The sequence below is a fragment of the Cervus elaphus genome, unplaced genomic scaffold, assembly GCF_910594005.1.
Source record: "Cervus elaphus unplaced genomic scaffold, mCerEla1.1, whole genome shotgun sequence".
Classification (NCBI taxonomy): domain Eukaryota; kingdom Metazoa; phylum Chordata; class Mammalia; order Artiodactyla; family Cervidae; genus Cervus; species Cervus elaphus.
Window position 1 is genome coordinate 2100839 of NW_025316787.1, and position 14329 is coordinate 2115167.

The 14329-nt window shown below is 48.8% G+C and overlaps 1 protein-coding gene across 1 annotated transcript in view; it reads right to left on the bottom strand.

The window, feature by feature from the left end:
* Window positions 1-5584: 5584 nt before the first annotated feature.
* The window catches only part of LOC122691410 (proto-oncogene tyrosine-protein kinase receptor Ret-like), a 49369-nt gene continuing 40624 nt past the window's right edge, over window positions 5585-14329 (bottom strand). The window contains 8 exon segments of the mRNA XM_043897974.1: window positions 5585-6018; window positions 7492-7512; window positions 7514-7595; window positions 8643-8780; window positions 10054-10124; window positions 12239-12361; window positions 12444-12658; window positions 13862-13969. Coding sequence (XP_043753909.1) covers window positions 5839-6018; window positions 7492-7512; window positions 7514-7595; window positions 8643-8780; window positions 10054-10124; window positions 12239-12361; window positions 12444-12658; window positions 13862-13969 — 938 coding nt within the window. The 3' untranslated portion in view covers window positions 5585-5838.

The following is a 14329-nucleotide window of genomic DNA, read 5'->3' on the forward strand; positions in this document are numbered from 1 at the left end:
AGAAAAAAAAAAGCAAAATACAAAAACGAGGAGAACACAAGGGGCGAAAATCAGAGGAGGATCAAAAGTGTGGCACTACGTGGAGTAAGAGAAGTGTGAAAAACCCGAGGCGAAGAAACAGGGGAGAAGAATACGAGGAGCAAGAAAAAAAAAGCAAAATACAAAAACGAGGAGAACACAAGGGGCGAAAATCAGAGGAGGATCAAAAGTGTGGCACTACGTGGAGTAAGAGAAGTGTGAAAAACCCGAGGTGAAGAAACAGGGGAGAAGAATACGAGGAGCAAGAAAAAAAAAGCAAAATACAAAAACGAGGAGAACACAAGGGGCGAAAATCAGAGGAGGATCAACAGTATGCCACTACGTGGAGTAAGAGAAGTGTGAAAAACACGAGGCGAAGAAACAGGGGAGAAGAATACGAGGAGCAAGTAAAAAAAAGCAAAATACAAAAACGAGGAGAACACAAGGGGCGAAAATCAGAGGAGGATCAAAAGTGTGGCACTACGTGGAGTAAGAGAAGTGTGAAAAATCCGAGGCGAAGAAACAGGGGAGAAGAATACGAGGAGTAAGAAAAAAAAAGCAAAATACAAAAACGAGGAGAACACAAGGGGCGAAAATCAGAGGAGGATCAGCAGTATGCCACTACGAGGAGCAAGAGAAGTGTGAAAAACCCGAGGCGAAGAAACAGGGGAGAAGAATACGAGGAGCAAGAAAAAAAAAGCAAAATACAAAAACGAGGAGAACACAAGGGGCGAAAATCAGAGGAGGATCAAAAGTGTGGCACTACGTGGAGTAAGAGAAGTGTGAAAAATCCAAGGCGAAGAAACAGGGGAGAAGAATACGAGGAGCAAGAAAAAAAAAGCAAAATACAAAAACGAGGAGAACACAAGGGGCGAAAATCAGAGGAGGATCAACAGTATGCCACTACGAGGAGCAAGAGAAGTGTGAAAAACCCGAGGCGAAGAAACAGGGGAGAAGAATACGAGGAGCAAGATAAAAAAAGCAAAATACAAAAACGAGGAGAACACAAGGGGCGAAAATCAGAGGAGGATCAACAGTACGCCACTACGAGGAGCAAGAGAAGTGTGAAAAACCCGAGGCGAAGAAACAGGGGAGAAGAATACGAGGAGCAAGAAAAAAAAAGCAAAATACAAAAACGAGGAGAACACAAGGGGCGAAAATCAGAGGAGGATCAAAAGTGTGGCACTACGAGGAGCAAGAGAAGTGTGAAAAACCCGAGGCGAAGAAACAGGGAAGAAGAATACGAGGAGCAAGAAAAAAAAAGCAAAATACAAAAATGAGGAGAACACAAGGGGCGAAAATCAGAGGAGAATCAAAAGTGTGGCAATACAAGGAGCAAGAGAAGTGTGAAAAACCCGAGGCGAAGAAACAGGGGAGAAGAATACGAGGAGCAAGAAAAAAAAAGCAAAATACAAAAACGAGGAGAACACAAGGGGCGAAAATCAGAGGAGGATCAACACTATGCCACTACGAGGAGCAAGAGAAGTGTGAAAAACCCGACGCAAAGAAACAGGGGAGAAGAATACGAGGAGCAAGAAAAAAAAAGCAAAATACAAAAACGAGGAGAACACAAGGGGCGAAAATCAGAGGAGGATCAAAAGTGTGGCACTACGAGGAGCAAGAGAAGTGTGAAAACGCTGAAGCGAAGAAACAGGGGAGAAGAATACGAGGGGCAAGAAAAAAAAAGCAAAATACAAAAACGAGGAGAACACAAGGGGCGAAAATCAGAGGAGGATCAAAAGTGTGGCACTACAAGGAGCAAGAGCAGTGTGAAAAACCCGAGGCGAAGAAACAGGGGAGAAGAATACGAGGAGCAAGAAAAAAAAGCAAAATACAAAAACGAGGAGAACACAAGGGGCGAAAATCAGAGGAGGATCAAAAGTGTGGCACTACAAGGAGCAAGAGAAGTGTGAAAAACCCGAGACGAAGAAACCGGCGAGAAGAATACGGGGAGCAAGAAAAAAAAAAGCAAAATACAAAAACGAGGAGAACACAAGGGGCGAAAATCAGAGGAGGATCAACAGTATGCCACTACGAGGAGCAAGAGAAGTGTGAAAAACCCGAGGCGAAGAAACAGGGGAGAAGAATACGAGGAGCAAGAAAAAAAAAAGCAAAATACAAAAACGAGGAGAACACAAGGGGCGAAAATCAGAGGAGGATCAAAAGTGTGGCACTACGAGGAGTAAGAGAAGCGTGAAAAACCCGAGCTGAAGAAACCGGGGAGAAGAATACGGGGAGCAAGAAAAAAAAAGCAAAATACAAAAATGAGGAAAACACAAGGGGCGAAAATCAGAGGAGGATCAAAAGTGTGGCACTACAAGGAGCAAGAGACGTGTGAAAAACCCGAGGCGAAGAAACAGGGGAGAAGAATACGAGGAGCAAGAAAAAAAAAGCAAAATACAAAAATGAGGAGAACACAAGGGGCGAAAATCAGAGGAGGATCAAAAGTGTGGCACTACAAGGAGCAAGAGACGTGTGAAAAACCCGAGGCGAAGAAACAGGGGAGAAGAATACGAGGAGCAAGAAAAAAAAAGCAAAATACAAAAACGAGGAGAACACAAGGGGCGAAAATCAGAGGAGGATCAAAAGTGTGGCACTACGTGGAGTAAGAGAAGTGTGAAAAAGCTCATGTGAAGAAACAGGGGAGAAGAATAGGAGGAGCAAGAAAAAAAAAGCAAAATACAAAAACGAGGAGAACACAAGGGGCGAAAATCAGAGGAGGATCAGCAGTATGCCACTACGAGGAGCAAGAGAAGTGTGAAAAACCCGAGGCGAAGAAACAGCGGAGAAGAATACGAGGAGCAAAAAAAAAAAGCAAAATACAAAAACGAGGAGAACACAAGGGGCGAAAATCAGAGGAGGATCAAAAGTGTGGCACTACAAGGAACAAGAGCAGTGTGAAAAACCTGACGCGAAGAAACATGGGAGAAGAATACGAGGAGCAAGAAAAAAAAAGCAAAATACAAAAACGAGGAGCAGACAAGGAGTAAAAATCAGAGGAGGATCAAAAGTATGGCACTGCGAGGAGCAAGAGCAGTGTGAAAAACCCGAGGCGAAGAAACAGGGGAGAAGAATATGCGGAGCAAGAAAAAAAAGCAAAAGACAAAAACGAGGAGCAGACAAGGGGGGAAAATCAGAGGAGGATGAAAAGTATGCCACTACGAGGAGCAAGAGCAGTGTGAAAAACCCGAGGTGAAGAAACAGGGGAGAAGAATAGGAGGAGCAAGAAAAAAAAAGCAAAATACAAAAACGAGGAGCAGACAGGGGGGGAAAATCAGAGGAGGATCAAAAGTGTGGCACTACGAGGAGCAAGAGCAGTGTGAAAAACCCGAGGCGAAGAAACAGGGGAGAAGAATAAGAGGAGCAAGAAAAAAAAAGCAAAAGACAAAAACGAGGAGAACACAAGGGGCGAAAATCAGAGGAGGATCAACATTATGCCACTACGAGGATCAAGAGAAGTGTGAAAAACCCGAGGCGAAGAAACAGGGGAGAAGAATACGAGGAGCAAGAAAAAAAAAAGAAAAAGAAAAATTCGAGGAGCAGACAAGGGGGAAAAATAAGAGGAGGATCAAAAGTGTGGAAATACGAGGAGCAAGAAAAGTGGGAAAAACACGAGGAGAAGAAAAAGGGGAGAACAATACGAGGAGCAAAAAAAAAAAAGAAAAGAAAAATTCGAGGAGCAGACGAGGGGGGAAAATAAGAGGAGGATCAAAAGTGTGGAAATACGAGGAGCAAGAAAAGTGGGAAAAACACGAGGAGAAGAAAAAGGGGAGAACAATACGAGGAGCAAAAAAAAAAAAAAGACCAATACGAGGAGCAGACAAGGGGGGAAAATAAGAGGAGGATCAAAAGTGTGGAAATACGAGGAGCAAGAAACGTGGGAAAAAACGAGGCGAAGAAAAAGGGGAGAACAATACGAGTAGCCGGAAAAAAAAAAGAACAATACGAGGAGCAGACAAGGGGGGAAAATAAGAGGAGGATCAAAAGTGTGGAAATACGAGGAGCAAGAAAAGTGGGAAAAACATGAGGAGAAGAAAAAGGGGAGAACAATACGAGGAGCAAAAAAAAAAAAGAAAAATACGAGGAGCAGACAATGGGGGAAAATAAGAGGAGGATCAAAAGTGTGGAGATACGAGGAGCAAGAAAAGTGGGAAAAACACGAGGAGAAGAAAAAGGGGAGAACAATACGAGGAGCAAAAAAAAAAAGAAAAGAAAAATTCAAGGAGCAGACAAGGGGAAAAAATAAGAGGAGGATCAAAAGTGTGGAAATACGAGGAGCAAGAAAAGTGGGAAAAACACGAGGAGACGCAAAAGCGGAGAACAATACGAGGAGCAAAAAAAAAAAAAAAAAGAAAATACGAGGAGCAGAAAAGGGGGGAAAATAAGAGGAGGATCAAAAGTGTGGAAATATGAGGAGCAAGAAAAGTGGGAAAAACACGAGGAGAAGAAAAAGGGGAGAACAATACGAGGAGCAAAAAAAAAAAAAGAAAAGAAAAATTCGAGGAGCAGACAAGGGGGAAAAATAAGAGGAGGATCAAAAGTGTGGAAATACGAGGAGCAAGAAAAGTGGGAAAAACACGAGGAGAAGAAAAAGGGGAGAACAATACGAGGAGCAAAAAAAAAAAGAAAAATACGAGGAGCAGAAAAGGGGGGAAAATAAGAGGTGGATCAAAAGTGTGGAAATACGAGGAGCAGGAAAAGTGGGAAAAACACGAGGAGAAGAAAAAGGGGAGAACAATACGAGGAGCAAAAAAAAAAGAAAAATACGAGGAGCAGAAAAGGGGGGAAAATAAGAGGTGGATCAAAAGTGTGGAAATACGAGGAGCAGGAAAAGTGGGAAAAACACGAGGAGAAGAAAAAGGGGAGAACAATACGAGGAGCGAAAAAAAAAAAAAGAAAAATACGAGGAGCAGAAAAGGGGGAAAAATAAGAGGAGGATCAAAAGTGTGGAAATACGAGGAACAAGAAAGGTTTGAAAAACCCGAGGCGAAGAAAAAAGGGAGAAGAATACGAGGAGCAAAAAAAAAAAAAAGAAAAAGAAAAATACGAGGAGCAGACAAGGGGGGAAAATAAGAGGAGGATCAAAAGTGTGGAAATACGAGGAGCAAGAAAAGTGGGAAAAACACGAGGAGAAGAAAAAGGGGAGAAGAATACGAGGAGCAAAAAAAAAGAAAAATACGAGGAGCAGACAAGGGGGGAAAATAAGAGGAGGATCAAAAGTGTGGAAATACGAGGAGCAAGAAAAGTGTGAAAAATCCCAGGAGCAGGAAAAGGGGAGAAAAATACGAAGAGCAAAAAAAAAAAAAAAAACAGAAAAATACGAGGAGCAGAAAAGTGTGAAAAATAACAGGAGCATCAAAAGTGTGAAAATACGAGGAGCAAGAAAAGTGTGAAAAATCCCAGGAGCAGGAAAAGGGGAGAAAAATACGAGGAGCAAAAAAAAAAAAAAAAAAAAAAAAAAAGACGAGGAGCATGAAAATGTGTGAAAAATGCGAGGAGCATGAAAAGGTGTGAAAAATGCGAGGAGCATGAAAAGGTGTGAAAAATGCGAGGAGCCAAAAAAAAAAATATCCCCTGAGAGTTCTGCCCCGCCCTCTCCTCTATCATCTTAAGCTGCTGGGCAATGTGATCATCACACATATTTTCACATCCTTTAAAAAAAACATAGTTTTAAAAAAAATGCCTAAATGTAAATGGATGCAAAGTCAGACATTTACAAACAAAAAGGTTCAGAGCAGACTTTGGTTTCATTCAAACCAGAAACACTCTTAAAAAGCATTACAGAGAGTAAGGACAGTGCAGAGAGCAGGAACAACGTGGCTAGAATCTAGTAAATGCATGTGAAATTCTACCATAGAGTTTGTTTTCAATCCATGTGGATGGGAGGGTGCGAGGGAGGGGAACATTATTACAGTCCCCCAGGGTTGTCTCCTCCTCTGACAGGCCATCATCATACAACAGTGAGTCGGATGGGGTGGACACGGCCAGGTCCAAGTAGTCCTGGAAGGGAGAGAGACCTGGTCACTCCTGGAGCAGGCCATTGCTGGACATGCCCACCCCTCCCCACCCCCGCCCTGCCTGATAGCAGAAGCCCCAGCCGAGTCCCACCCCGCACCTATCAACCTCTCGCCAGATCTGAGCCCCTGGCCAGGTCTGTCAGCATGAGTTCCCCCAGCCTCTGGTCCTCATCACAGAAAATCACCTCTTGGAGGCAGAAATGTGTTCCCTCATTGTTCTGGTCCTCTCTCTGCAGCGCTAGGGGCACCAGGCCCAGCACTGGAGAACAGGCCTGTTTATAAAACCTGAGGCTCTGGGATTGCAGTCCCGTGACTCATGTGGGAAGGCCAAGACACATTCCCCATCTGCTCCACACTTTCTGGCTTCCCTCCAGGCACTCCTGCCATCTCCAATATCAAGTCAGGACCAAGAAATCTGAGTCATCGGTGTGGGTTTTGCATAAGATGCTGCTAGAGGCTTCAGCTCCCAAGCAGGATGATTTGTGAGGACCGGCTACTTCCACTGCCCTGGTTAAAGGTGTCAAGAATGCTTCCAGTGTGTTTCTTGCTGGTTCTCAGCACTGTTCTAGGAAAGCTGTTTGTAGGCATCAGCTATTACCTCTGTTTAGGGCAAATCATAGGATGTGCCCAAACGATACACCAAGGTTGGGTTTTATTCCAAGGGGCCCAGTCCATGCATCTTGCCTTCCATGTTTGGAGAAATGACAACTTTCAGTAACTGTGTCAATTTAAGGATGAAACCACCAGACGGCAAGCAAGGTCTGTGTCTATTTTCTTTACTTGCATCCCCAGCATCTAAGGCAGAATACAGGAGGCAGCCCATTGCCCAATCAATATTAGTGAAAACTGTGTTGATTTCCTCTATCACCTAGAGTTGTAAACTGGAGGCACACAGATATGTTGTTTGGCCCACACTGAGCTTTTGGAAATTGCTATAAAAACTGGGAAACATAAACATCCCTTAAAAAGCCCTGGCATGCTGGCACTCTTATTCCTACAGGTTACATTGTCTATGGTAACAGGTCCTTCAGAGCCAGCTGGTAGGTTACTATTTGTCACAGTTTCCACTGCTCCCTTCACTTCCCACCCCTAGCCAGACCCTTCATAGAATCTGAATTTAGGACACATTCATTCCAACTTTACTTCCTCAAGTTCCATTATTGAAAATAATTTTGTTTGGCTTTGGCATATCTTCTTCCCACCCCTGTCTGTGGAGGGCTCTTCCTAAGTGTCAAGGTAAAAATCCTGGTTTCTCCCTAATTTCAAGAAGTCCAAGAGGCCTGGATTAAGGATAAAGGTTCGTGCCCGCCCCGCCCCCTGCCCCCAATCTGCCCTGCCCCCTACCAGGAGACGACATGACCATCTCACTCTGCACAGCCGCACTCTGCCTTTGTATTGGGAATTCCATGAACTGGGGTGAGGGAAGTGGCACCAGGGATTGGCTCCGGGTACTCACTCTGCTCTTAACCATCATCTTAGATATCTAGGTCTTTGCTGATGTCGGCAAACACTGGCCTCTTGTCTGGTTCCCGCTTCCAGCACTGCAGCATTAGACTGTACCTGGTGAGACAAACAGGTGGGTGGTGACAATCCAGCAAGGATTGCCCAGTCACAACCACCACACCCAGTACAGTGCACCTGGGCCCCAGAGGCTCTGGTCCAAAATCCCAAAGCTGTTCCTGTGTCACTGACATCCTTCTCTGAGTTGGGCCAGGGTATGATGGGTCAGCAGGGGCTCACAGTGTCTGGCGCTGTGGTCCAGCCATGCTTGTTATGGCAGCTAACGCAGAAATGCCAGTCCTTAAAACTCTTATGAAGGATGAACTGTGTATGAACACAAAAACCTGCCAAGCACACTCTGTCTTGCACCTCCCTCCCTCCCTCCCCTGGGGCTCTGGCAGGGCTGCAGGGGCCACCTTGTGGGTGAGTGCTGGGCCTGTGCCTGCCAGTCTAGGGTGCCCAGGGAGGCAGCACCTACTCACCCTTGCACTCCCACAGCCCTGAGCCAGGCACATGGCAGGTGCATGACAGACTTTGTAGAATGAATGGACCAGTGTGTGTCTAACTATGGACGACCCCCTTCTCATGTGTTCTCAACCTGTTCTCCAAGGATCATCTGATGGAACCACCATTTGATGAGAAGATTCTGGTGCCCTCGAGCTGAAGTCCAGGTGCCATCTGCCTGCTCTTTGTCTGCCTTGGTGTCTCCACTTGGGCGCTCCCCTGTATGTACCCCTGGGGCCATTCTGAATTACCTGCCCCTCCCCAAGCATCCTGGGACAGGTCTCTAGCCTTAGACTGAAGCTGCTCCCTCATCCTTCCACCACCTCTCCTGGGGTCCTGCTCCCCCTCAGCTTCTAAGTCCCCCCAGGAGGCCCACCCAGCCCCCAGTGGAATCTGGGTCCCCAGCATCTGCCATCATGCCCAAGGGTGGTTCTCTGTCATCTGTGCCTTTGTCTTAGCCCGTTGCTTCCAGCTGCCCAGCTCGCCTGGGGCTGGCACCCAGGCCTGCCCAGCAGTGGGAAAGGATGAGTGTGCATGACCCCACCCCTCCAAAACCTGGAGTGTCAGTGGCTGGGGAGGCTGGACCAGAGAAAGCATGCTCACATCTCCTCGCTGCAGTTGTCTGGCCTCTCCATCCGATAGCCTGTCTTCAGAAGGTTGAAGAGCCGCTCTGGAGGAATCCCAGGGTAGGGGTTGCCGCCCAGGGTCACAATCTCCCACAGCAGGACACCAAAGGACCACCTGCAGAACCAGAGGGCCAATGAGCGACTGCACTGAGTCTGTGGCATCCTCAGCGCCCCAGATATCCTCCCCCTGAGCAGCAACAGGACCCGAGTTCCCTGTAGAGAGAGTGGTCCAAGTGCCCACAGTTTCAGCCTAGGCTGACCAGACAGATGGAAGTGGAATGGAGGCGGGACCAGGTGTCTGCCTGCCCTGCCCCAACCCCCTGGCAAGCTGCTGCCCAAGCTCAGCCCCCATATCCAAAAAGGGCAGGTGGCTGACCCCTGAGGTGAAGCTCTGTAGCATCAGAGACGGCACAGGGAATGCAAATGAGCACAGTGAAAAGCAGGTCAAACTGAGGCCACAGGGCACCAGGGCACTCTGCAAAACCCCTTCACCTTTTCTGTGTGCCTGGAAATTTTCATAAGATGTTAAAAGGAAAAAACACTGCAATGGGAAAATATCAACTGTGAGGGAAAATTTACTGTCAAGTGGGGACAAAATCATCACAAAACAGCATTATCACACAAGCCCGTTTACAGTAATAAAGAATGCCTGCATGCCATGGACAACTCTAGGTAAGGCCTGTGAGTGCTGGCCGTAGTTATTTAGGGATGGTGGGGCCCCACTGACTTTTAGTCTCTTCATTATGCTTTCCCCTGCATTTCCAGTTGTTTTACAGTCAATTTGGTAATCAGAACACAGCTGTTAAAACTGTTTAAGAATTGCCTTTTCACAGCCTACCTTATTTAAAACATGCAAGGCTGTTTACAGCAGAACATTTGGAAACAAGTCTGTTGTGGTTTTGAAAACAATTGAGAATGCAGTTGGACTTGGAAGACTGAGTTTTGGTCTTGGAGCAGTTTGGGTACCGGAAACCCATTCAAGGTCACTCCACCCTAAACCTGTCTCTGGGTGGGGACCAGTCTCCAGGGACCTGCTTGAAGCCCGCTCACACTCAGGCTCACAGAGAGGGAACTGTTCAGCTGGGACTGTGTGTCACTGAGATGTCCAAAGAGAGGGCAGGGGAGGTGGGGGAGGCAAGGGGGGCTGCAGCTATGGCTCACATCCTCATGCATTCCACCGTGGCACTCAGAACTACTGCCTGGGCCTTTGCCATTTGCTGTGTGAGTACACAAAGCTCCCCCATCCGCAGCCCCCCAGTTTGGGGAGGTCACTCTGGACGGCTGGAATGAGCTGACAGGGACTCAGGGCAACTCTGTTCCCCAGCGGAGCTGCCCAGACAGGTGTATACATGTAACCTCCACCCCAGGAAGGCAACACCCAGACTCACACATCACTCTGGGTGGTGTAGATATGATCAAAGAGGGACTCAATGGCCATCCACTTGACTGGGATCCGACCCTAAGGAAGGAGTGAAAGAAAGGCATTAACGTTGCTCTGAGATCCTAGGAACTGGTGTGTGGGGGGGACACATCTCAGGCTCTTTCAGCTCTTAGGGAACACTGAGTAATGACTCCAGTGTGTTCCTGGGTAGAGGCCAGCAGCCCAGCCTCACAGGTGCTGGAGTCCTACCCCCGCCTTCCTAGGCTTGGCTGAGACCCGTGAGGGAGTCAGTCGGCCTGCCCACAGCTATACAAGGTGTGCTGGTCATGCACCACATCGCAAGGAATTGATGCTAAGTGCAAGCCAGGCCCCACTGTGGTCACTTCTCAGGAGATCAGGGGCACCGCACCCTGGGTGCTGCCCAGTGGGTAGGCTGGAAGCACTTCCATCAAGATCTCCCCTGATTTCTGAGGGTGAAGGGGTCTGGGAAGCCAACATCCAGTGTTTCCATCTTGGGAATTTCTGACACAAACGAACACACTAAAGGCCTTTCTAAGAAGCTCTGAGCGAAGAAATCAATGTGAGTGTCTTGAGTCTGATTTTTCCCTCTTATTTTATCCCAGGGCCCTTTTAGCATCCTCTGAAAGACTGTCCTCCACCATGGAGAGGCTGGAGTTCAACCTAACAAATCCTTTCTAATGCAACTTAATAGCTTTTTGGTACAAATAGATCAGCGGGCTTTCCTGGTGGCTCAGTGGTAAAGAATCCACCTGCAGTGCAGGAGATGCGGGTTTGATCCATGGGTCAGGAAGATACCCTGGAGGAGGAAATGGCAACCCACTCCAGTATTCTTGCCTGGGGAATTCCATAGACAGAGGATCCTGCTGGGCTACAGTCCATGGGTCGCAAAGAGTCAGACATGACTGATCGATTAAACAACAACAAACAGGTCAGCATCAAGGCACAATCAATTTAAAAAAAGGCATTTGCTTTGGATTTTAATGCATTTATTGTACTTCTTTTTTTTTTAAAGTACTATTTAGGATTCATACCCTACATGAAGTGTGACTGCTTCGAGGGTGTGTGTTTCTAACAATGCAACCTGCAGGCTGTGCTCTCAGGGGCGGGGCTTGGGCACCTTGTGCTTCCTTGCTGGGTGACACAGGGCCTTCCCGAGGACCAGTGCATCAACAGGAAGTTCCATCCAGCCCCCTCCACGGGGTAGGGAGCACCCCTCTCCACTTCCCCTTCAGCACTTCTAAGATGTGCTGTCACAACAGAAACCCCACAAGAAATCAAATGTCATCCTCACAGCCCCAGGAGCACCTGGGCTTCACTCGCCCCTCAGAGCAAAGCTGAAGTGTATGTCGTGGCTTTCTGTGTTTTTCTTTTTGAGCAGCATCTGTTCTGAATGCCAGCTTAGCTGTGTGTCTTGAGGGGGCCTGTGATCTTCCCTGTCTAGTCTGTCACAGGGAGGCTACTAGAAAGGGGTTGGGAGGATAGCAGCACCAAGAAAGTCAAGAACAATGTCACAGGGAAGGGGACCATACCAGGGAACCAGGTTTCCCAAGAAGGTCCCCGAACCACCTGTTTTAGTGACTTGGAAAAAGCTTCCCAAATCTCTACACTGCAACTCTGGACTTTGTCTCCAGGATCCTCCTGATTGCCTTCCAAACTCACTTAGTCAGCCGTTCCTAGGCCCTTGGACCAGGAGCATACCCTGCTGTAAAGTGGTTCAATCCTTTCTGTAAAGAATGACTAGCAAGCTTGAGTTTAATTCATTTCTTTTCCCCAAGCAAAGGACTAAAGTTACACAGAAAGTAAAACAGTGACCTTCACTCTGCAGCAGTGAGAGGAGCAACTGCAGACAAGAAGATTGTTATTTCTGCAGTGGTGGGTGACCTTTAGAAGTGATAGTGATGAAAAGTGAGAGAAGCTGCAGGAACCCCACTCCCAGCAGGGAGCTCCAAAACAGCACGTGTGGCTGTGAGGAAGAGAAGGAACAGGCTCAAGACTGAGTCCTGCTCTGGGTCTCTGGGGACCCAGGACTAGGAAAGAGTTCGGGGATGAGGACTGGAAGTTTGCACTCTAAAAACCCGCTTTATCTTCCTCAGATCAAAATCTGTCCCCACCCTGTGGGCTCCCTGACCATGCCCTCTGCCCTCAGGCCATCACACCCCAGAGCCTGGTACCTCGCTCCTCTTCACGTAGGAATCCTCTTCATAAACATCTCGGGACAGACCAAAATCTGAGATTTTCATCCTGTGGCCCTCGGCTACCAGGACGTTTCTGGCTGCCAAGTCCCGATGGACAAGCTGTGGAAAAGACAACAGCAGGGACCCCTGAACCCCGGGCCAATCGCTGGCGGAGGGGGCGCGGGGCTGGGGCGGCACGCACCTTCATCTCAGCCAGGTACTGCATCCCTTGTGAGATCTGCCAGGCAAAGGAGACAAGGTCGCCCATGGTCAGGGCCTGCTCCTCCAGGTTGTCCAGGTAACTGGAGTTGCGGCTGCCCCCGCTGCCCACGTAGCCAGGTCCCGCCTTGCGGCTCTCTCGGAGGAAGCCCCGCAGGGAGCCGTACTTGGCATACTCCAAGATGAGGAGCAGTGGCCCTAGGGGCAGAGCAGTAGGTACGTGGGCTGGCTGCTTAGGTGACCCTGGGCAGGCAGAAGTTGGGCCAGCACGGGGCAATCGCTTCCAGCATCCTGAGGACTCAAGCCTCAGCTCACTCTCACATCACTCTGCTCTCCACCTTGCAGCGCTATGTTACTTCAGTCATGTCTGACTCTTTGTGACCCTATAGACTGTAGCCTGCCAAGCTCCTCTGTCCATGGGATTTTCCAGGCAAGAAGAGTGGAGTAGGTTGTCATGTCCCCCTCCAAGGGATCTTCCTGACTCAGGGATTGAACCCAAGTCTTTTACATCTCCTGCATTGGCAGGCAGGTTCTTTATCACTAGTGCCACTTGGGAAGCTCCTGCATCTTGCAGGGGCTTTGGATTCCAAAGCCAGCTGCCTGGACAGTTGACCACAACCTCTTTCCTGGGTGTCCAGGGCAAGCAGTCACTGCATTTGAAGCTGCCCTGGGAGATAACCACTGCTGCTCGGATGTCAGGAACTTTCTGTACCCCTGGTCTTGCCACAGTATGGCCTGGGGACAGCTGATGGAGGCAGAGGTTCTGGACTGCCCCTGGCCACCCTCTCCCTGCCCTGCCTGCTCTCAGGCCACAGTCCTCCCCGAGGCCCGGCCCTGAGTGCTACTGGTGCCCCTGCTGCTCTCTCCCTGTCGGCCTCCCATCTCCCTCACACCCCAAATACACATGCACCCACGCGCACATGCACACACACACACACACACACACACACACACACACACACCCAAAGTGGGAGGCCCCCAGGGTGGCAAAGCAGTTTTGGAAGACCAATAGAGCAAAATGCTCTTATGTGAAAAACGATCTGCCATTGCCTTTGCCACCCCAGGCTGGGGTGGGGTTGAGATCACCTGGAGGTTATGGCATATCTAGTAGGTGCCCAGGAGACACTGCTCATCTCTGGACTTCCCTGTCTTAAGGGCTCGGCCTGGGGCAGGGTGCTGACAACCAGGATGTCACCAGAGACCCCAGGGAACACTCCTGTGGCAGCCCTCATGGTCCACTGACACACAAGTTTCAGGCAAGGGCCAGAGAAACCATGCTTCCAGGAAGAGAGAGGACAGGTGCCAGAGAAGAAAAGGATGGGGATGAGGGAGAATGCAGAATGGAGCAGCCCAGAGCCCCTGGCTTGTGCCCAGCAGCTGCTAGTCCCCGGCTGGTCTTACCATCCTGGCTGCAGGCCCCGTACAGCTTGATGACTTTTGGGTGGTTGACCTGCTTCAGGAGGTTGAACTCTGATAGCAGGTCCCACAGCTCGCTTGGGGAGGCATTCTCTGAAATGCACAGAAACAAAACAGGTCACAAAGTCCCTGCTACCACCGTGCTGGGTCACGGGCGCAAACGAGGAGTCTACACAGACTTGTCTCCTTCCCAGACATCCTACTCAGGTTCAGACTGAGGCCTGCCAGGACCTCACTGCTTGGAGCTACTCTCAGCCCATGGGAGGGTCAACAGCGGCCTCAATTGCCTACAGGGAGTAAGAACCAGAGGAGCGCACTTCCATGTGAGCAGAGTCTTTCCATGGAAAGCCTTCTGGGCTGGGCTATGCATGCAAATGGCATTATTTCCCTGCAATCACCATCTCTCAAAGACAGTGGCGTTAACCCTCCGTTAACCCTTCTGGGGAGGTAAAG